Source organism: Sapajus apella, unplaced genomic scaffold, assembly GCF_009761245.1.
Source record: "Sapajus apella isolate SASKATOON/1434 unplaced genomic scaffold, GSC_monkey_1.0 scaffold140, whole genome shotgun sequence".
Classification (NCBI taxonomy): domain Eukaryota; kingdom Metazoa; phylum Chordata; class Mammalia; order Primates; family Cebidae; genus Sapajus; species Sapajus apella.
In genome coordinates this window covers 566,005-588,551 of record NW_022437080.1, presented here as the reverse complement: position 1 = coordinate 588,551, position 22,547 = coordinate 566,005, and the positions used below count along the sequence as shown (strand labels likewise).

At 44.4% G+C, this 22,547-nt stretch overlaps 1 protein-coding gene across 3 annotated transcripts in view; it reads left to right on the top strand.

Annotated features, from left to right (window-relative positions):
- FAM168B (family with sequence similarity 168 member B) overlaps nucleotides 1-22,187 on the top strand; it is a 45,714-nt gene extending 23,527 nt beyond the window's left edge. For all 3 annotated transcript variants that reach the window (XM_032263942.1, XM_032263944.1, XM_032263943.1), the window contains exons 4-7: nucleotides 14,351-14,493; nucleotides 14,583-14,760; nucleotides 17,079-17,203; nucleotides 17,636-22,187. In XM_032263942.1, coding sequence (XP_032119833.1) covers nucleotides 14,351-14,493; nucleotides 14,583-14,760; nucleotides 17,079-17,191 — 434 coding nt within the window. In that variant the 3' untranslated portion in view covers nucleotides 17,192-17,203; nucleotides 17,636-22,187. The remainder of the gene's footprint in view (nucleotides 1-14,350; nucleotides 14,494-14,582; nucleotides 14,761-17,078; nucleotides 17,204-17,635) is intronic.
- Nucleotides 22,188-22,547: the final 360 nt, after the last annotated feature.

The following is a 22,547-nucleotide window of genomic DNA, read 5'->3' as shown; positions in this document are numbered from 1 at the left end:
TTTGGCTGTGTCCCCACCCAAATCTCATCTTGAACTATAGCTCCCATAATCCCCACTTATTGTGGGAGGGACCTGCTGCGAGGTAATTAAATCATGGGGGCAGATTTCCCCTATGTTGTTCTCATGATAGTGAATAAGTCTGACAAGATCTGATGGTTTTATAAAGGTCAGTTTCTCTGCACATGCTCTCTTGCCTGCTGCCACGTAAGAGGTGCCTTTGCCCCTTCTTTGCCTTCCACTATGATCGTGAGACCTCCCCAGCCATGTGGAACTGTGAGTCCATTAAGCCTTTTTCCTTTATAAATTACCCAGTCTTGGGTATTTCTTTATTAGCAGTGTGAGAACGGGTTAATACACAATACAAGTGGGCTGTTCATTTTTGGAATCAAAGCTTTGGATTACGGAGTTAGCTGGATATAGCTTATACTCCTGGCTGTGTTATTCCCTGGGAAAGTTGTTTAACTCCACCCTTGGCGTTGGAATAATGAATAAATACACTCCTTGATTTGTTATGGGAGGATTTCAGCCCCAAACCCACAGTCAGGCACAGATGTCATCTGGGCCAGAACATTGAGGCCTCTATTCTGGTCCTACTTAAAGTCACGAGTACCTGTAATTAATACTTGTAATGATGATCTGAAATTGTCAAAACAGTCTGTTCTTTGTAATAAGCTCTACACACAGGTGGTTTAGATATTTATTACATTAGCACTTATTTTTACAAGATATAGATGTTGCCAAGAGTGGTGAAATAACTTCCATGGTCATTGATTGTGCATGGCTGGATGGAGGGCAAATTGGTTGGAACTTCTTTGGAGGACAGTTTGGTGGTGTATATTAGAAAGAAGCTTAAAAATGAACCCTTTCGACCCACTTCAGGAATGTATACTAAGAGCAGTAATTGGATGTGCAAACATTTGTGTACAAGTACACGTGCATTTATTTACAAAGTGATGGTTTAATTAAGCTGTTTATCGCACAGTGTTTATCGGTTTTAGTATTGTTTATGAAGAATATTTAATGATGAGTGAAAATGGCTTGCAGTGGACCTTTCTTTTCTACTTTTTTTTGGTTTTGAGCTGGAGTCTTGCTCTGTTGCCCAGGCTGGAGTGCAGTAGTGCGATCTCAGCTCACTGCAACCTCTGCCTCCTGAGTTCAAGTGGTTCTCCTGCCTCAGCCTCTTGAGAAGCTATGATTACAGGTGTGTACCACCACACCTGGCTAATTTTTGTATTTTTAGTAGAGATGGGGTTTTTCCATGTTAGTCGGGCTGGTCTTGAACTCCTGACCTCAGGTGATTGGCCCACCTCAGCCTCCCAAAGTGCTAGGATTACAGACATGAGCTGCCACGCCCAGCCTTTCTTTTTGAACTCAGAATTATATCCATGAACTGAAATCCCCTGTTTGTTTAAAAATTAAACTTCATGCACGGCAGCCAAGCAGGAGAGAATAGCCTTGGAATGTTAATAGGCTGTGAGGTCTTGGGAGCCTGTTTTTTTCCTTAAAGGTTTACATTCACATAGGTAAAAGATTGCAATGCTCTACAAGGCTTTTTATATTATATTTATTTTATTTTTTATTTCATGTTTTTGAGATGGAGTTTTACTCTTGTTGCCCAGGCTGCTGGAGTGCAATGGCACAATCTTGGCTCATCTCAGCCTCCACCTCCCAGTTTCAAGTGATTCTCCTGCCTCAGCCTCCCAAGTAGCTGGAATTGTAGGTATGCACCACCACACCTGGCTAATTTTGTATTTTTTTAGTAGAGATGGGGTTTCACCATGTTGGTCGGGCTGGTCTCGAACTCCCGACTTCAGGTGATCTGCCCACCTCTGCTTCCCAAACTTCTAGGATTACTGGTGTGAGCCACTGCACCCCGTCTACAAGGCTTTTTAAAATAAACAACAGCAGTTCCCTGCTCCCTTGTGGGAGCCCCCACATTTCACTCCCTGTGGGCAAACTCCAGCTCTTTAACTCTCTTAACCTGCTTTTGAGCATGCCTTCCCTGCTTCCACAAGACATGTTTCTGCTGTTCCTACTTCTTTTTTGTTTGTGTAAAGTGGCACTGCTTTATTGACCCTTCACTTTGCTGCCCCAACCTTCCTTCACATTTCTATTACTGTGGTCATATCAGTATTGTTCACAGCTGTGTCCTGTATGTGGCGATCCTATTGTCCTGTGCCCTGTTGCAATTTCTTCTGCAACTACTGTGGTTTCCCTGGAATTAATACTGTACTTATCTGGTGTCTTTGAAACCTCTGGTCACAGGTTTCTGTGACCACAGCATTAATTAAACCTCTAGCTACTACCCAGGTGTTGAGATCTCTTCTTAGCAATTTCTGATACCTGTGTGTTATGTTTTCCTGGCGAGCTCTGAAGCCCCACCTTCCTCTGTCTCATCTTGACTGGTTGTCCTCTGAGGCAGACCCTGGCGGGGTGGGGTGGGGCGGTGGGGGAGGGTGTCACTCTTCCTCATCATCCCAGGGCTTGTTTTTGCCTTTCCCTTCTGCCTGAGTTTTTTCTCTTTTTTTCCTAGTTTACTTTGGTTTTGGTGGGGGATTTTCTTCAGTAACCGCCTAGGGAGATTATGAAAAAGTCACAGTTTTGAGATTTTCCATGTCTGAAAACATTTTATTCTGCTCACACACTTCAATGATGGTTTGTCCGGATACAGAATTCCAGAGTAGCAATTATTTCCCCCAAGAATTTTCAGGCTACTTTTCCTTTAGAGAAGAGGACATGCACGGAGGTCACTGTTTTTAGAATGCCAACTGTTCATTTACTAAAATATGTCTTTTTTTTTTTTTTTCAAAAGTACTGTTTTTGAAAAAGTATTTTAAAAAGTACTGGAAAGTTCAATGGCTTTCCAGCTTCCACTACTACTGAGAATTGGAATACCTTGTTGGTGCCTGACTGAGTGGAGCCAGTGTTTTTTCTTTGCTCCTCTGTAGGATTTTTCTTTCCAGTGTTCAGAAATTTCATCATGCTCTGTTTTGGTGCAGGTTGTCTCTTTTCACATGTACTTTAGGCTTCTGAATTTTAAAAATTTTCTAAATAAATGTCTTTTTTACTTAAATTGTTATAAAAAATCTGGTACATAGTACTTTTGAAAAAAAAAAATGACCCATTTTAATAAAAAGTTTCTGATTTCCAGACAGTTGGCATTCTAAAAACAGTGACCCTGTACATGTCCTTTTCGCTGAGGGCCTAGCCAGGGTCACTTGCAGGTTTGGTAAAAGTAGAAGGCGAGAACTTTGGTTCTCTGCTCGCCTGGGTTGCGTTGGTACAGATGGGCTTCTTAGGAAGGGAGAATCTGGAAAGCTGTTGTTTTTGAAAGACCTAGCACTGAATGAACTTCATATTTCAGTGAGTCAGTGTATATTTTGGGGGATGATTTGGTAATTACGTGTATTTGTTTATTTAAAGTTTGTAATGTTCCTGTGGAGTTACTATGGAAGGATATGGTGGACTTAGTGCTGCATGAAAAAGGAAAAAACTTAAGGAAGGTGACAGGCACACACTAAATCTTTATTTTATTTTACTTTATTTTTTTTTTGAGACAGAGTCTCGCTCTGTCACCCAGGCTGGAGTGCAGTAAAATGATTTTGGCTTACTACAACCTCTGGCTCCTGGGCTCCAGCGATTCTCCTGCCTCAGCCTCCTGAGTACCTGGGACTACAGGTGCATGCCACCACGCCCAGCTCATCTTTTGTATTTTTAGTAGAGACAGCGTTTCACCACGTTAGCCAGGATGGTCTGAATCTCCTGACGTGATCTGCCTGCCTTGGCCTCCCAAAGTGCTGGAATTACAGGCATGAGTCACTGTGCCCGGCCCTAAGTCTTTATTTTTAATTAAAACTTTTTTTAAAAACTCTTTGTTTTTTAGATTTTAAAAATTATTATTAATAAGTTTTTAATAAGTTTTTATTATTAATAAGTTTGCTCAGTCACCCAGGCTGGAGTGTGGTTGTACAGTCATAGCTCACTGTAACCCAGAATTGCTGATCTTAATGAGCGATCCTCCTGCCTTGGCCTCCTAAGTCACTGAGGCTACAGGTACACCCCACCATGCCTGGCTAATTTTTATTTTGTAGAGATGAGAGGTCACACTGTGTTGCCCGGCCGGTCTCCGAACTCTTGGGCTCAAGCAGTGCTCCCACCTTGGCCTCTTAAAAGTGTTGAGATTACAGGTGTACACCACCGCTCTTGGCCTCACACTAAGACTTAAATTGGTAGGGAGACATGTTGCCTTTCTTGAAATGCATCTGTCTTAAATGCTGGCTACAAAATGTTGTAACATGCATGCCTAAACAAAAGACCAAAAGTTTTCTGGTGAGCATTAGAACATAGTCTCACAGTCATAAGCATATACAGTAAGGGGAGAGAGATCCAAGATGGCTGATCACTGGCAACTCGGGATTGTAGCTCCCAGTGAAAGGGCAAAGAACGAGACTCACTTTCAGATGAATTTTTATTGCTCACGCACCAGGAGATTCCCAGCGGAGGAACCCCACGGGTTGCCAGTGCGACTCTTGTGGCCGGCGAGGCGGTTTTGCCGCTGCCTTGGTGCAGTGGTTCTTGGTGCAGAGTCAGAAAAGCACCATCAATCTTAACACTGCTGTTTTGGCCAGCTCAGTGTGTTGCTTAGATTTTAGCGCTGGGAATCAACAAGTTGGATGTCCACTCAGAAACCCAATTATAAAGACGGTAACTGTAAAGACCACAGATGATAAATCTATAAAGAAGGGAAGAAACCAGCCTAAAAAGGCTGAGAATACCCAAAATTAGAACGCCTCTCCCTCTACAGGGGATCACTTTTCCTCATCAGCAACGGAACAAGGCCTGATGGAGAAAGACTGTGTTCCATTAGCAGAAGCAGGCTTCAAAAGGTGGATGATAAGAAACTTCTGTGAATTAAAAGAACTTGTTCTAACCCAATGCAAAGAAACTAAGAACTTTGAAAAAAGGTTTGACGAAATGTTAACAAGAATACACAATTTAGAGAGGAATATAAGTGAATTAATGGAGCTGAAAAACACAAGAACTTCACGAAATATGCACAAGTTTTAACAGCCGACTTGATCAAGCAGAAGATATCAGAGGTCGAAAACCAACTTAATGAAATAAAACGAGAAGACAGGATTAGAGAAAAAAGGATGAAAAGGAACGAGCAAAGTCTCCAAGAAATATGGGACTATGTGAAAAGACCTAATCTACGTTTGATAGGTGTACCTGAATGTGACGAAGAGAATCAATCCAAGCTGGAAAATACGCTTCAGGATATTATTCAGGAAAACTTTCCCAACCCAGCAAGGCAGGACAATATTCAACTCCAGGTAATATAGAGAATACCACAAAGATACTCCTCAAGAAGACCAACCTCAATGCACACAATCGCCAGATTCACCAGGGTTGAAATGAGGAGAAAATACTGAGGGCAGCCAGAGAGAAAGGTCAGGTTACCCATAAAAGGAAGCCTATCAGACTCACAGCAGATCTCTCAGCAGAAACCCTACAAACCAGAAGAGAGTGGGGGCCAATATTCAACATCCTTAAAGAAAAGAACTTTCAACCCAGAATTTTACATCCAGTCAAACTAAGCTTCATAAGTGAAGGAAAAATAAAATCTTTTGTGAACAAGCAAGCACTCAGAGATTTCATCACCACCAGGCCTGCTTTACAAGAGCTTCTGAAAGAACCACTACAAATAGAAAGGAACAACTAGCATCAGCCTTTCTAAAAAATACCAAAAAGTAAAGAGCATCAATATAATCAAAAATTTACATCAACTAATGAGCAAAACTGCCAGTTAACATTAAATGGTAGTATTAAACTGACATATATTAATTGTAAATTTAAATCGACTGAATCCCCCAATCCAAAGACACAGGCAAAAAAAAGCCAAAACCCATTGGTATGCTGCGTCCAGACCCATCTCACATGCAAGGATACACAAAGACTCAAAGGGATGGAGAAAGATTTACCAACCAAATGGAGAGCAAAAATAAATAAATAAAAAGCAGGAGTTGCAATTTTTGCCTCTGATAAGATAGACTTTAAAGCAGCAAATATCAGAAGAAGCAAAGAGGGATATTGCATAATGATAAAAGGATCAATGCAACAAGAAGAGCTAAAGATCCTAAATATATACGCACCCAATACAGGAATACCCAGATATATAAGACTTATAAAGAGACTTAGACTCCCACACAATAATAGTGGGAGACTTCAACATCAATATTAGACAGATCAATGAGACAGAAAATTAACAACGATATCCAGGATTTGAACTCAGACCCGGAACAAGTAAACTTAATTAACATTTGTAGAACTCTCCACTTTAAATACACAAAATATACACTCTTGTCAGTGCCACATCACACCTATTTACAGGTTCAAATGAAGTATTGGTTGGCTGCTTGTTTGTTATTTTCTTTTTTTTTTTTTTTTTTTGAGACGGAGTTTCTCTCTTGTTACCCAGGCTGGAGTGCAATGGCGCGATCTCGGCTCACCGCAACCTCCGCCTCCCGGGTTCAGGCAATTTTCCTGCCCCAGCCTCCTGAGTAGCTGGGATTACAGGCATGCGCCACCATGCCCAGCTAATTTTTTGTATTTTTAGTAGAGACGGGGTTTCACCATGTTGACCAGGATGGTCTCGATCTCTTGACCTCATGATCCACCCGTTTGTTATTTTCTTCCCTCATTTTTTTTTTCATGTCTCATACCCATTTTTAGACTGCATTCTAGCCCGGGCAATAAAGCAACACCCCCGTTCTCTCTCCCTCTTCCTCTTCCTCTCCTTCATTCTTTTTTATTTTTTATTCTTTTTTTTCTTTCTTTCTCTCTTTCTTCTTTTTTCTTTCTTTAAAAAAAAATAGTAAGATAATATATATTAAAATCATTGCTCTAATTAGAAATAGCCGGTGACATTTTTCCATCATTTTATTGAGATATTTATTTCATTCATTTATTTCAGATAACACAGAAAAGCTGCAGAAATTTCACAGTGATCATCTATATATAGAATACCAAGATTCTATGATTAAACTTTTAAAAATCTACTTTTGCAAGTAACATTTTACTTGTATCACATAAATACATTACTCGATTCATCCTTCAGTCCATCTTATTTTTTGATGGATTTCATTTCAGACTAAGTTGTGGGCCTCAGTGTACCTCACCTCAGTAACTTGAGCATGCACATCATTATTTGTTTAGTTTCTTTTTGTTTTGGTTTTAAGTAAAATGTACGTGTGTGAAATCCACATGTTTGGCATCCTGTGCATTGCCTGCTAAGTTGCCTATGCATGCTGACTTCTTGGAGCAGTCGCCCCTTTTGCTTCAGCAAAAGGCAGGTTGTTGTAAAACAGCTTGGTTAGGCTGGGCACAGTGGCTTATGCCTGTAATCCCAGCACTTTGGGAGGCTGAGGCAGGTGGATCACTTGAGGTCCAGACTTCAAGACTAGTCTGGCCAACATAGTGAAACCCCGTCTCTAATAAAAATACAAAAATTAGCTTAGTGCAGTGGCTCACGCTTGTAATCCCAGCTACTCAGGAGGCTGAGGTAGGAGAATCTCTTAAACCTGGGAGGCGGAGGTTGAAGTGAGCCAAGATCGCACCACTGCACTCCAGCCTGGGCAAAAGACCCAGACATCATCTCAAAACAGAAACAAAAAGACACCTTGGGTGATTGGATTGGGAAACCTAGGGCTAGCTGGAGGGGTTTCTGCATCGGGAGGCTTCCGGTAGAAGAAAAGGAAGACCTCATGGGTGGGCCCCTTGACTCTGTACTTTAAGGAAGTAAGGCATGAAAAAGGACTTCACCTTTTTTCAGTGGATGTGGGGGCCAGATGAATGCTTCTGGCTGAGAGATTTCTTTTTTGGAGGGAGGTGTTCTCAGATTTTCCCTGCTTTGGTTTTATACTCTTTTAGAGGCTTGTTCAGGTTGGAGGCTTGCGTCTTCTCGTCACTCTGAGCTCTTTCTGCAGTTTGAACAGACAAAAAGGTCAAGGACTTTCTTATTAGCAATGTTAATGGGTGTAGGTCATGGGTTTATTGCTTGTTTTTACTTCCTCTAACAGCTTTTCCTTTTTCTTCTCTTTAGTGAATCAGTTTATCAAATAGAACTGTAACTTCCTGTTTTGCACGTTGGCAGTATATATTGAACATGTGCAGTGGCATGGTTTACCTCTTTTTTTCTTTTTCTAGCCTATGCCTAACTGCCAGGCCATCTTCCAGATCAGCATCTTTCAGACTGCTGAAGAACATTCCTGCTGATGGTCTTTTTAAAGCTTTGCAAAATTTTGTATTCATCATCATTTTTTTTTTTTTCGAGACAGGGTCTCACTCTGTTGCCCATGCTGCAGTGCAGTAGCGCAGTCTCCGCTCACTGCAACCTCCACCTCCCAGGTTCAGGTGATTCTCCCACCTCAGCCTCCTGAGTGGCTGAGACTACAGTCACATGCCACCACACCTGGCAATTTTTAAAAAATTTTTAGTAGAGACAGGGTTTCACCATGTTGCCCAGGCTGGTCTCAAAACTCCTGACCTCAAGTGATCCACCTGCCTCAGCCTCCCAAAGTGCTGGGGTTACAGGCGTGAGTCACTGCGCCTCGCTGTAATTCATCTTCTAGGGGAGCATTTGGGTGTGGTGATCTGTGGGCTCTTTCAGTTAGCTTCCTTACTTGTTCTTTTAGCTCATGCATGACTGTTGTTTCCATGGAGATTTTCTGGCTAGTATACATTCTCTCAGTTGTGTGGTTGGCAGCATCTGAAAGTATTGTATACTTTTCACCTTATTTTTACTTTTTAATTTTTTTTTTAATTTTAAAGACAAAAGTTTTGCCACTTTGGCCAGGCTGGTCTCAACTCCTGGGCTCACGTGATCCCCGCCTCGGCCTCCCAAAGGGCTGGGATTACAGGCGTGACCTGCCACCCTCGGCCTTCCATCTTATTTATTATTTAAAAAATTAAAATATGTATACGGAAAAGTTGAGGACAAGTACAGCGAATGCCCATAGTACCTATCACGTAGATTCCCCCGTGATCCTTTCCCCATAATTGCCTTACATAAGGATAAGTGTCATGTGGTTTTTCTTTTCTTCTTGCGGAACCAATTCAGAATCATACGTAGCCTTTTGCCTTGTCCAGTGGACTTACTTTAGTGTAGCCCTCCCTAGCATGAGTGAGTATGTTTTTGCATGGCCACATTTAGAAACAGCAGTTCTCTAATTTTAAAAGTAGTTCATATTTACATTTGCCCAGTTACTCCCTACACTTTAGAAAACTTGTGGGATCAGAATGTACTCAATATTACGTAGTGAATTTGTGTCTCTTAACTCTTTCAATTCATAACAGTCTTCCTCATTTTTACAAATACTTTGGCTTTAAAAGAGTGATTAGGAAACAGTTCAGATATTTACAGAAATACATGGGAACATAATTCCCATTCATACGTTGCCTGGCTTTAGCACAAGTACATGGAAATATCGTGATTACTACTCACGCTGGGCGCAGTGGCTCACACCTGTAATCCTAGCACTTTGGGAGCCTGAAGCAGGCGGATCACAAGGTCAGGAGTTCAAGATCAGCCTGGCCAATATGGCGAAACCCTGTCTCTACTAAAAATACAAAAATTAGCTGGGAGTGGTGGCGTGTGCCTGTAGTTCCAGCTAGTCGGGAGGCTGAGGCAGAAGAATCCCTTGAACCTGGGAGGAAGAGGTTGCTGTGAGCTGAGGTCACGCCGCTGCAGTCCAGCCTGGGAGACGGAGTGAGACTCTGTTCGCCCCCCAAACACACACACTCGCATTCACACTCACACTCACACACACACACACAGAATTCCTACTCACATGTTGCCTGGCTTTGGCACAAGGACATGGGAATATAATTTCCACCTACACATTGCCTGGCTTTAGCATTCATCGGCTTATGGCTGATCTCTTTCTTCTGGGCCCTGCCGCTTTCCTCTGTATTATAAATCTCAGACATTATATTCATTAGCTTTTTACTGTTGTCATTAAAAGATAAATTAGAAATATAACTGTCATTGTCACACTTACTACTACCAGGATTGTATTGTTCATATTTCCAGTTCTTACCCGTCAGGAGTGTTTTTAATTGTATGAAGAAAGGGAATTCTGTGGGTTGTTTTCCTTTAAACCATCACAAGTTTGGAATGAGATTCCCAACTTTGAAAAAGTCTAGCATCTGTTCTCACCATGTGACACGGTGGGTAGCTCTGTGTTTTGACACTTTTATAAAAAATTATCACCTTGGTCAGATAAGAGTTTGGTGACGCCTGGAATGTCTTTTCTGGCTAGTGGAAATAATGAGGTAGAAACTGGGATTAAGCTGTACAGTGGGGATCCCGTTTGGCAGTGTCCTCCTTTGGGTAAAGCTGAAGATGCCTGCTGGTGTCTGGCTGCTGCATGGCTATGGGAAATGTAGGAGGGGTTCTTGCTGGGGAGGAGGGAGCTATCCAGGATGACCCTTGACCTCTCATCCCCACAGTTCCTTTGATTTGAGACAGCCTTGCCCCACCCCCCCCCCTGCCCTGAGCTGACTCCTCATTGCTTGCCAAGAGTGCATAAAATGATGCTATGTTGGTGGTTTGTTTTCCTGTGGTTTTTCTACCCTGAAGTCAAGCACCTTATGGAGAGGGTTGGATTCTTCCTGATCATCTCTGCTATGGCAGGGCGTGGCCCCATGTTGATGGTAAATAGCCTCTCTGTTCATGTAATGCCCCAGTCACCATGACTAGTCACACGTGTGCCTGCCATACACCATGCTTCCTTTTTCCATTCCTTCCCTGAGTTAGCCAGTCACTTGGGAGGAATTGGACTGTCTCGGGCCTCCTGGGAGGGTCAGTGCATGGCTAGACATGCTACCCTTTCCTTTATAATTCTTTGATGACTTTCACACTGCCTTTTTCTTTATAATTGAAGAAAATGTTATACAACCTTGTTGTGGTGTAATTGGCATACAACTAAGTGCACAGATTTAAAGCTGCAGTTTGATGAGTTTTGACATGTATATACCTGTGAAGCTTTCCTTTTCACTCTCCCTTTTTAGCCATTTTAAAGACTAGGAGATGAGCAGCCAGAGAAGGGGACTCTGTAACTGCTCTTGTCTTGAAACTTGCTTTTCCAAATCCCAATGGAAAAATCGGTGTATTCTGCTCTCTTTTTGCTAAGCACCAGTATTAAAAGTTGGTATATTCAAACTTTGTCAATGTTTCTGTTTATGGTTAACATAGTGGTGAGTGAATTTGAAAATACAGGGAGCCCTGGAGGGATCTTTTCTTTCTTCTGGTAGAGAGAAGCTGAGGCTAGGACTTGCCTGGTTTGGGTAGAAGGGTCAGGACTTTGGATGCAGATGAATCTGGGTGTGAGCACTCACTCTGCTGCTAGGACAGGACCACTTGTTGTTGGAGCTGCCACGGATCTCAGTCACAGCATCTTCCACTGTGAGACCATGAAAGGGGATGCAGGGGAGTCTTAAGAAGGCCGACGTAATTGATAACAGTGTGCAGTATTTAGGTGGAAAAGCCCAGACTTCAGCTCTGTGCAATATATCCATGTCACAGAATTACACTGGTACCCCAATCAAAAGGCCCCTGACTGGTGAATTTCCTAGGGGCCAATTATTCTCTTTCCCTTTCAAATTAAAATATGTGGACCAGGTGCATATAATATATGGGCTCACATCTGTAATCCCAGCACGTTGGGAGGCTGAGGCAGGCAGATCATTTGAGGCCAGGAGTTCAAGACTGTCCTGGCCAACATGGTGAAGTCCTGTCTCTACTAAAATTTACAAAAATTAGCTGGATATGGTGGTACATGCCTACAATCCCAGCTACTCACGTGGCTGGGGCATGAGAATTACTTGAACTCAGGAGGCGGAGGCTGCAGTAAGCTGAGATTACACCACTGCACTCAAGCCTAGGCAGTAGAACAAGACTCCCATCTCAAAAAAATAAAAAAAATATGTATATTATTTTTTGAGACAGAGTCTTACTCTGTTGCCCAGGCAGAATGCAGTGGCATAGTTACATCTCATCGCACCCTTGACCTCCTGGGCTCAGGTGACCCAAAATTCTTTATACTCGGCTCATTTTTTAAAACTTCAGGTATAATTTCTGCACGAAACACCCATAAGTGCTCAACTGGGTGGGTTTTGACAGTTGTACATGCCCCTGGAGCCACCACTCCAAATAAAACATGGAACACTTTCATCATTCCAGAAGGCTTTCTTCACCTTCTACCCTCTTTCTGATTATGTCACTGTAGGTAAATTTTGTTGGAATGAATGGGGTCATTGCTGGATGTGCTATTCTGTGTCTGGCTTCTTTGTAAAACTCAGCATGTTGTGAGATTCATCCACGTTTTTTCCTTTTGATTGCTGAGTAATGTTTATATAGACATATCATGATTTACCCTTTGTCCTGTTGATGAAGGTTTGGATTATTTCCCATTTTTGGCTATTGGGAATAAGATCGAACACTTTTTATAAGTCCGTTGTGGACCTGTGTTTTCATTTTTCTAGGGGAAATGTTTGGGAGTGGATTGCTGGATGTTGTGGGACGTGTGTCTGGCTTGAGAAGTTGCACTGTCTGACAACGGACAGCGTGTGAGTGCTCCACCCCTCCTGCTCTCGCCCATGGGAATGTAAGATGCCATAAGCACTTACATGGAGGTCTGATTTACATATTATAAGTTAATGCTTTTCAGTGTACAGTTTGGTATGTTTGGACGGTCATATACAACTGTGTGACCACTGCCACATCTGGGTGAATGCACTCTTTGGAAAGGTTTTTGTGTGCCCTTCTGGCCCCTGGCACCATTGCTGGGGTTTTGATGACTGTGGGTTAGGTTGGTCTTTCTTAGAGCTTCCGTTAGTACATGCATCTAGCATGTGTCCTTGTGTTTTGCTTCTTTCACATGGTGTGACTTTGCGATTCATCCATGTGCTTGTATGGATCAGCAGTTTGTCCCTTTGCTTGCTGAGTAGGATTTGTATGGATGCACCACAGTGTGTTTACCCATCTGTCACCTGGTGGGCGTTTGGGCCATTGCCAGCTTTTGATTGTTGTGAATATAGCTGCTGTGGACATAGCTGTCTGGAGACCCTCTCCCTTCCCTGAGACCAAACCCCGCTTCTTTGTTGGGGTCAGGAAGGGACACCTAACTGCTCATTGAACAAACTCTACCACTCTTTGAGATGGGGCCTCTTTATCTGCTTCTGGAGATAGGTTGGTTGCCAGGAGTTTCCAGGGCTTTGGGGAAGGGCTCTCTTGGTGCCAGCTGCTCCTCACTGCTGGCTGAGAGTGCTGCTCTCTTGAGTCTGCTCAATCATCATCCTCCACTTCAGCTTGCCAGGCTTCAACATGCTGCCTTCTCTTCCATTCTTGGTGTATTTTATGTCTTTTTTCTCTTAATCTGCTTTATTGTCATTTTATGGGGGGGAAAAAGCAAGTGTGTGTTCAGCTTCTCCCTTGACCCAGAGGGCTTTTTGCCATAGAGTGCTTAGCCAGCCCTGGTGTTGGGCAAGTTTCTCCTTTGTTTTTGCTGTAACAACACTATAATGAGCATGCTTATAGTTAAGTTTCGATGTGTGTATATATCCATGTGTATTGCTTTAAGGCGGACTTCTAGAAGTGGAATTGTGGGATTCAAAGGCATATATGCGACTGGGCACGGTGGCTCATGCCTGTAATTCCCAGCACTTTGGGAGGCCGAGGTGGGTGGATCATGAGGTCAAGAGATTGAGACCATCCTGGCTAACATAGTGAAACCCCATCTCTACTAAAAATGCAAAAGTTAGCCAGGCGTGGTGGCATGCACCTATAGTCCCACCTACTTGGGAGGCTGAGGCAGGAGAATCACTTGAACCTGGGAGGTGGAGGTTGTAGTGAGCTGAGATTGAGCCACTGCACTCCCTCCTGGTGACAGAAGGAGACTCCGTCTCAAAAAAAAAAAAAAAAAAAAAAAAAAAAGGCATATGCTTTTGATGCCAGATTTAGCTCCAGGAAGGCCATACCAATTTTAAATTCCAGCAGGACAAGAAAGTTTTTATTTCCTGTCCTTGTGTGAGCATTCCATCTGTAAAATGTTCTCCTTTGGTATTTTTTCCTCCTCCCCAACACCCTGCCACCACACACACATGCAGGCACATACGCACACAAAGTAAGAAATGAAGTCAGATCTTAGTGGAAGAGAGTGGGGGTGGCAGTGGCAGCAGGTCTGGTGAGTTGTGTGGGGCTGACACACAGCCTGGCTCCTCGCTGCGTGCGTCCTTCCCCTGTGCCTAGACCGGCTTGGGTGAGTTGAGGCCATTGCCTTGTTTGTTTCAGGTTACAGTCCTGGCACACCTTACAAAGTGTCCTGTTCCCCCACCAGCGGGGCTGTGCCGCCGTACTCCTCCTCCCCGAACCCCTACCAGACTGCCGTGTACCCCGTGCGAAGTGCCTACCCCCAGCAGAGCCCGTACGCACAGGTATGCTTGGCTACATACTGCCATGGGGGAAGGGTTGATACCACCTGGGCCCTGGGACCCTGTAGCAATTGTCTCTCTTCTCCCCACAGCAAGGCACGTACTACACACAGCCGCTGTATGCAGCACCTCCTCACGTCATCCACCACACCACAGTGGTGCAGCCTAATGGCATGCCGGCAACAGTGTACCCTGCTCCGATTCCCGCTCCTAGAGGCAACGGGGTCACCATGGGCATGGTGGCTGGGACCACCATGGCCATGTCGGCAGGTAAGTTCTTGTTCCTGGGTGTCTGTCCTATGGCGTTCCCTAGAGCTGGGGGAGGGGGAGTTCATGAATCCTCTGACCCTTGGCTCTAGGTTTTTATGGCTGTAGTTGTGTGGAAGGACAGAAAATTACTCGGGAAAGAAACAGCAGATTATCTTTTACTTTGCTTCCCTGAGTGACCTTTTGTGGAGCCCTCTGTAATTCTGTGATGGGCTCACTTTGTTGGTGAAGTGAACCATTTGGCAATGTGGGATGTGCCCCCGACTCCCCCCACCCCCATGACCGTGTAAAACTTTAGGGGAAGGAGGACACTTTGTGTACCAGGGGTGGCTGGCCCTCTTTCCTTCCCTTGAGGGGAACTTGTCTTTGCAGGTCAGGTTGTCTTTATGGGGATGTTTTCATCTAGGAGAGCTGGTCTTCTGTTGATAGAAGGAACAGCTGCCTATAGAAATCCTTTATCTATCATACTTGACTTCCCAAGGCCTCCTCTAAGGAAAATAAACCATGGAGAGATGAGGCCCCTGACTAGGGTGAGCACATCTCCACAGAAACCCTGGGGGCTTGATCTGATATCTAGGAATTGGGTGGCCACCCAGTCCATATGACCACCCATATGGACTCATCTCCTGGTCTGTGAGTGAATATGACCACCTTTATGTCATGCCCACACAAAAAGCATACTGTTCCCTCCTTGTTTTTCTGAACTTCACTTCAGCGTAAGGAAATTATGCCAGAGAGAAAGGCATTCCAGGATATTATGTGTGCTTCAACCTAGACTCTGATTTGGTTTTCCCTGTACTTATCCATCAAGGAACAGGAGACTGGGCATAGACAGAAACTGCTGGTTTGAGGCACAGGGAGGGTGGGCAGCGGACACCAGGTTGGGCGTGGGTGCAGGGAGTGAAGGCCACTATGTTGGAGGTGATGCTGGTCCATAAGTGGACTCAGGTAGTTGCAGAGTTTCTGTAGTTGTAGGAAAAATAGATTTTTCTTAAAGACCTCAGAAGCTCATGTAGTTTAGAATCCTCATTTTTTCTTTTTTTTAAATTTATTTTTAAATTTTTAGTATATTTTTTGAGACAGGGCCTCACCCTGTTGCCCAGGATGGAGTGCAGTGGCATGATCTTGGCTCACTGCAACCTCTGCCTCCTGGGTTCAAGTGATTCTCCCACCTCAGCCTCCCCAGTAGCTGGATCTACAGGTGGGTGCCACCATGCCTGGCTAATTTTGTTTGTATTTTTTGGTAGAGATGGGATTTCACCGTGTTGGCCAGGCCGATCTCAAACTCCTGACCTCAGGTGATTCACCTGCCTCTGCCTCCCAGAGCGCTAGGCTTACAGGTATGAGTCACTGTTCCCAGCCTCTTGTTTTTTATTTGTTTTACCATCTTTTTTTTTTTTTTTTTGGAGACAGTGTCTTGCCGTGTCGCTCAGGCTTGAATGCAGTGGTGTGATCATGGTTCACTGTAGTTTGGAGTTCTTGGGCTCAAGCCATCCGCTCCCTTAGCCTCCTCTGTAAGCATGCTACACCACCTGGCTAATTATAAAACTTTTTTTGTAGAGCTGGGATCTCACTATGTTCATAGCCCAGGTGCATCTGAAACTCCTGAGCTTAAGCTGTCCACCCACCCCAGCCTCCCAGAGTGTTGGGATTACAGTCGTGAGCCCCTGTGCCCAACCCACCTTAACCGTTTTTAAGTATGGTTCAGTAGTGTTAAGTATATTCACATTGTTGTGAAACAGAGCTCCAGAACTTCTTTATCCTGCAAATCTGAAATTCCCATACTCACTAAATGCTAACTCCCCATTCTCTGTCTCCCCCAACTCCTGGCACCACCAGTCCCATTCTGCTTAGTTTCCATCTCTGAATTTGACTGCTCTAGGTACTTCATCGAAGGGGAATCATACAATATTTGTCCTTTACTGACTGGCTTATTTCTGTTAGCATTATATCCTCAAAGTTCATCTATATTGTAGCATGTGTCAGAATTTCTGTCCTTGTTAAGGCTGAATAATACTCATTTTAAAATTTTATAGTCTATCATCTGACATATAAAAATTATTGGGTGTGCTTTATGAAAGGGACACACAAAAGGCTTTTATAAACATACTGTCTGTGGAGGCTTGCTGTGTGGATACAACTTTTGGGTGTGGGAGATTATCTAATCAGAGTTCCGACAGTGTCTGGGTAGAGACTATCCCTCTTCCTGTATACCTTCCTCCTTGCAAAGAGGCCAGGACTCTGAGTGACTGTGTGCGTGTCAGGCAATGTGGAGCTGTGCAGGAGATCGGCCTCATGTTATGTGCTACTCTTTCTTCCAGGTACCTTGCTGACTGCTCACTCCCCAACTCCTGTCGCCCCTCACCCGGTCACTGTGCCCACGTACCGGGCCCCAGGAACACCCACTTACAGCTATGTGCCCCCTCAGTGGTGATCACCTGCAAGTGTAAGTGACCAGTGAAGGCTGAGCCAGCCTTTGATGAGCATTTCCATGGGAGAGTGGCAAATTTACCACATAGATAAGCACTAAACGAGGAAAGTATGCCTGACCCTGGATCCAGAGGCAATGCAGTGTTAAAATTTTTTTTGCTTTTATTGGGACACTACAGAGTAGAAGAAAGAAGGACATTGAATACCAACCGTTGACACTGTCCGTCTTGAGCCTTACCTGGAATGTGCTCTAACCTCACACCTGCCTGCTGCAGGAAACAGGGCTCCAGTGTAATTGGGGGTCTCTAGGAAGGAGGTGGGAACCAGGTCCAGCAGCTTTGCCCATTGCTGCCCTTTCCGACCCTGGTGAACCTTGCCCTCCTTGAGATTTTGGAGTAGCAGTGCCCGAGAGCTCTGTGTGACTGTTTTTTTTTTTTTTTTTTTGCAGGTTTGAGGACGGAGCTGTGCAGTCACATCATTGGGGATTCCACAGCTGGTGCTGCAGGCCTTGCGCCTCCAACCAGGACTTTCTTCTTAATGCTCTCGACACTTAGCTAAACACGACTATATCCCGGCCCAGCAGGTCCCAGCGCCGTTAGTTTCCAGCTGACTCTGTGGGTTGGTCTTAAAGCAAATTCTGTTTTGTGGACTGCCTGGCAATTTTTTAGCTAACTGTAATGATAAAAAGGGAGTATTAACCTATTCTGAATCATATCTAGTTGAATGCATGTTTAAAAAAAACAAACACAAAAAGCTTGCTCAATCTACCTGCAGTGACTGATGCAAAACCATCATATGCAAAATCCAAAGGAATGGAAACGTATTTTACAACTTGTATCACTAATGCACTGTTGTAATGTATGCAAAGTCTTAAAGTTCTAAGTGTTAAAGTGAATTTCTTCATAGAGCATCTGAAATATCTTAGATGATTCTTCAACCTTTTGGGGTTGATGTGGGTTGCCAGTTAGGGATGTGAACTTTTTAGTTTTCAGCGACCTGTTTCTTTGGCACTGACTGTACCGGGAGGGATTTGCAGGATTTGGGAGAGATCAGGGAAGCCACAGCTGCTTGGGTGCAGCCAGTTAATGGGCATCCCTTTGATTTTAGGCTGGGTGGGGTCAGTGGAACAGGGACATGCTTAAAGCTCATCATGAAAGATTATAGTTGTGCGGCCAGCACAATTTGGGGCAAGGGGTGGTTTATGTGTCAGCCAAGCAGTTTTCCTGCTATCTAAATTTTCATTACAATTCTCTTACAGAGAGAGATGATGTTTTTATATATCCTTATTGGAAAACTCCTATGTAAAACTAAATTATTTTCCTGGGATGGAAGAAATGTGAGAGAGAAACAGCTGTGCTTGGAGGAGGTATTGTCTTCTGCTTTATTTAGTTTAGAAAATCATTCCATTTTTTTCCCCCGAGAAATGTTTGAATCAGCTGAAAACAGGTAGGCATTGCTATTTTTCCCCTACAAAGAAGGACAAAGGTTTCACCTGTATGTTATGAAGAAAGTGGTATATTTAAGAATGATTAAAAAGGGAACAAAACTATTTAAAATTCCTCCTATTTCTTGTAGAAAGGCAGGGCTGTGGGTGTGTCTGTAAATGTAGAAACCTGTAGCTGCTCCTGGGATCACCCACCTGATGGTGGTGACTTGTCCACTGAGGCCAGCTGGAGGGGATGCTTAGAGATGGGGCAAGGCGGAGGCCAGTATCTGTTGTCTGGGAGCCTGTCCTGCCATCTCTCTTGCAGCTGAAGGCACTTGGCACAAAGCAAGCAGAGAGAGGGCCAAGCAGCACTGGGGTGCATTTGCTGGCAGGGTTTATTGTGGGAGAGGAATTTGGGTTTAGAATCTGGATCTTGTACATAGAAATCAAGAGGCTTCCCCTGCCATACCCGCAGATATGCCTGCCTGCCCTGTATGGATGGGAGTGCGTGTCTGTTCTCAGTGAGAGTCAGAGTGGGGGTGGGGGGGGGCGTGAGGCCTGTGGGCAAGAATGTTGCATCTTCTTCCCAGCGCAGTGTTGTTTTGAGTGCTGTGGGCTCTGGTGGGAGGGGGGCTCTGCTCCTTTTCTTTCGCTGGCAGCTGGGTTAGGGCACTGATGCCCGGTGAGGATGCCCACTAGCATTCTGCCCCAGTTGGTGGGGGGGGGGCACCTGACCACTGAGCCTTTGGTAACCTTATTTTTTTATAGTAAGTACTCCTCATAATTTTCTTTTTCACATCTTATTTTATAAGAAGTTTAGGAATATTTTTGCATGGATCATTGTAAACAGCAGATTCTTTATTCCTGATGTCTATTAACATAGAATGTTTACTGATAAGTACTTTAAATTGCTTGATGAGCACTTAACCCATCTTAGTGTCTATGTGTCGGGGCAGACATTTACTGCAGGCACACAGTTTGTGCCCCTTTCAGGTCTCTGTGGGTAATTCCATCTGTTTGGTGGATGGTTGGCAGGATCAATAGGTTCTGAAGGTTCCAGGGGTTCAGCTGACCAAGTAGCAGAGAATTCTTTTTTCCCAACTGAGTGCTAGTAGATTAGGATAAAATCTCACGATTCTAGTGTATGCTTTTAAACGGAAATACACACATGCACAACCGTCTGTAAGGGCTGGAGTCATGGGGTTCAGGAGGAAGTCAGAAGTTGTTACAGGCGTCTATTCCAGCGTGCTTGGGACTCAGCACACACAGGATGAGTGTTTTTACAAGCGCCTAATTAATTGGTGTTTTAAAGAGTAGGCTGCATCCCCCCATGCCATATACATCAGCTTCATAAACTTTTTTCCTCCCTGTAATCTAACCTTTTTTCCCTTTTATGAAGTTGAGTTGAGAGACTTTATGAAGTAAGTTTGCATTGCACGTCTGTGCAGAAATCTTACTGACTTTGAAACTGTCAGAATTTATCAGCCATCACATATGAAAGGTAGATAGCAGGTAAGAATCTGGTCTTAGGGAATAGTCACAAAACTGTCAGGTTGTAATTTTACCAACAATTGCTTCTAGTAAAATTAAAGTTAATTAAGGAATAGAACTTGGGTCAAAATTCTGTTACAAAGCTGCATAATTTGTCCCTAAGCATATGATGGAATATTCTGAGAAATGTGCTTTGTGTGTGTTTGACATTCCTAATTTGGAAGTCCTTCAGCTGAATTACTGTTCTTTTAGAAGATGAGACAGGCAAGCGAAGGACCTAGTTCCTGTAAACATGGACTTTGTGATGGATACTTCAAAGATGTTTGTTCCACCCTTTCTCCCCTGAGGCTTGGGAGGTATGTTCCATCATCTGTGTTGCTGCTGCAGTTTCTCTGCTTATGGAAGTCTTGTTTGGGTCTGTGCTGGGGGCCGAGTGTTTAGTATGAGCCAGTGATCCATGAGTTTGCTGCTCTGTGAAGGCCAGAGTCAGGGCCAGTAATGGTAATGGGCATGAAGGCACCTCCAGAACCTTTTATGTCTCTCGTGAGCCATCTGTTAAGAACATTCTTTTTGGTGTGATTAGTAGGCCTACCCATCGCTATTCTGGGAAACTTGTTTCTTGAGTGCTATGCAAATGTGTTCACAGGAGATGGGGCTGATCCTGAGCCTTGGGCTGGGTGCCTGGTCAGTGAGTGTCCTGCCCTTTCCCAGCTGGGCATACAGTTCCTTGCTCCTTCTGGTGGCATCATCTGGCTGTGATGAATGAAGTCTAGGAAATTATTTGCATGTGTGTTGGGGACACGTCAGTAACGAGAGGAAGTACATTATTACAGTAACTTGCAATGTACTAATATCTGTCAGTGTTGTGCCTCGTAAGGTGTGTAAGGTATCTGTGAGTGTGCCAGTGAGTGGTGGTGAAAGGTCGACACGTACCAGCTATGGAAGTATTGGTGTCTGCCTTAAAAAGGAGACCCAGACTTGGCTTGTCCTTTTTACACATTTGAGAACAGTATTACTCTGAACAGTTGGGCCACCCTCACCTCATCCACAGCTCGCCAGTTTGGCTGTTGCCCAGACAGGACAAGACCTGCAGTGGGTGCAGCCGCAGGTGGCCAGGGTGTGGCTTGAGGTGGGCAGCAGCGTCTGGTCCTTCTCTCTGGTGCTTTCTGAGAGGGTCTCTAAAGCAGAGTGTGGTTAGCTTAGGGGAGGGCAGAGTGCATATTTCTCCCCTCTAGCACCTCTGCATTTGTGGGTCTTACCTCTGCCTGGGCTTTCTGAAGGGCAGTGGCCTGTTGAATATACTGCAGAGGACACGCTCTTACTGGTAGGTCCTGGGGGCTCCAGGGGCTCAACTGACTGAGTAACAGAAGTGGGGTGTGTGTGGCCTTTTTGGATAGGAAACTGCATGTTTCAGAACGTTTGTCTCTTTTTTCCTATTTCCCAATATTTGAAGAATAGACAGCCTGTGGGGATAGCCTTGTTTTGGTCACAGGGACTAAAGGGAAGTTAGTTGGGAAGGGGAGACAGAGGAGGTGCGGCATCTGTGTAGGGAACTTGGGCCTGCAGAAGGATGGTGTGCTCTGAGGACTGGCATGACAGGTGCCTCCGCCCCACAGGCTGTGCCGTGGGGCCCTGTGCAGACAGTGGGCTAGACTAGCTGGGACAGATGTCAGGCCAGCTGCCTGTGCCCTTGGCAGGGTTGCTGTGCCGGCCACACAGGAGGCCCCAGAGAGCCTCATGGATTGTGACTAAAGAAGAAACGGTTCCTTTTTGTTTTTTAAAATGATTTTTAAATACAGTTTTTTACACCGTTCTCCTGGTACTTTTTTTAAGCTAAGTCAGCATTGTCTTCCAGTGTTAAAGGCATCCCTCACCTCTGCATTGAACATACGTATCCATGCCAAGGAATGGAATTTCCATCCTGAACCAGTTCAATTAGGTGTCAGTTCATATTATTTTAATTTTTTATGCAATCTCATGAGTAGATGAGCTCAGATTTAAAAATCTCAAAAGCACGTTTATTGTAACAAGAATTGTTATGTATTAATACTGCAGTTTTCAATAAAGATTGACTTGTGTTGCATATTGTGGTTTTCTTGATTTCTCCATGTGCGTTTTGTCTAGAGGTAACATGGCCTGCCTGGGAGCTGCTGGAGCTTCTCTCAAGTTAGGAGATTGCCAGGGGTTTTGAGAAGGCCACCATGGCTTCCAGCCCCAGTGACCTTGGCAGTGCTGAAGAGTGTGGTGGAGGCAGCAGGTTGCAGGGGACCGTTTACCCAAGTGGGACAGGGAGGGAAGCAGCCCCGTGCTCCCCTCTGGCCTCTGTGGCCAGGGTCCTGGGAAGACACATTCTTCCTCATTTCACCAAGCATGCTGAGCCCCGGAAACATGACCGACTACTCACCCACCAAACTCATGTGGGCCAGCTTCAGTTAAACACAGG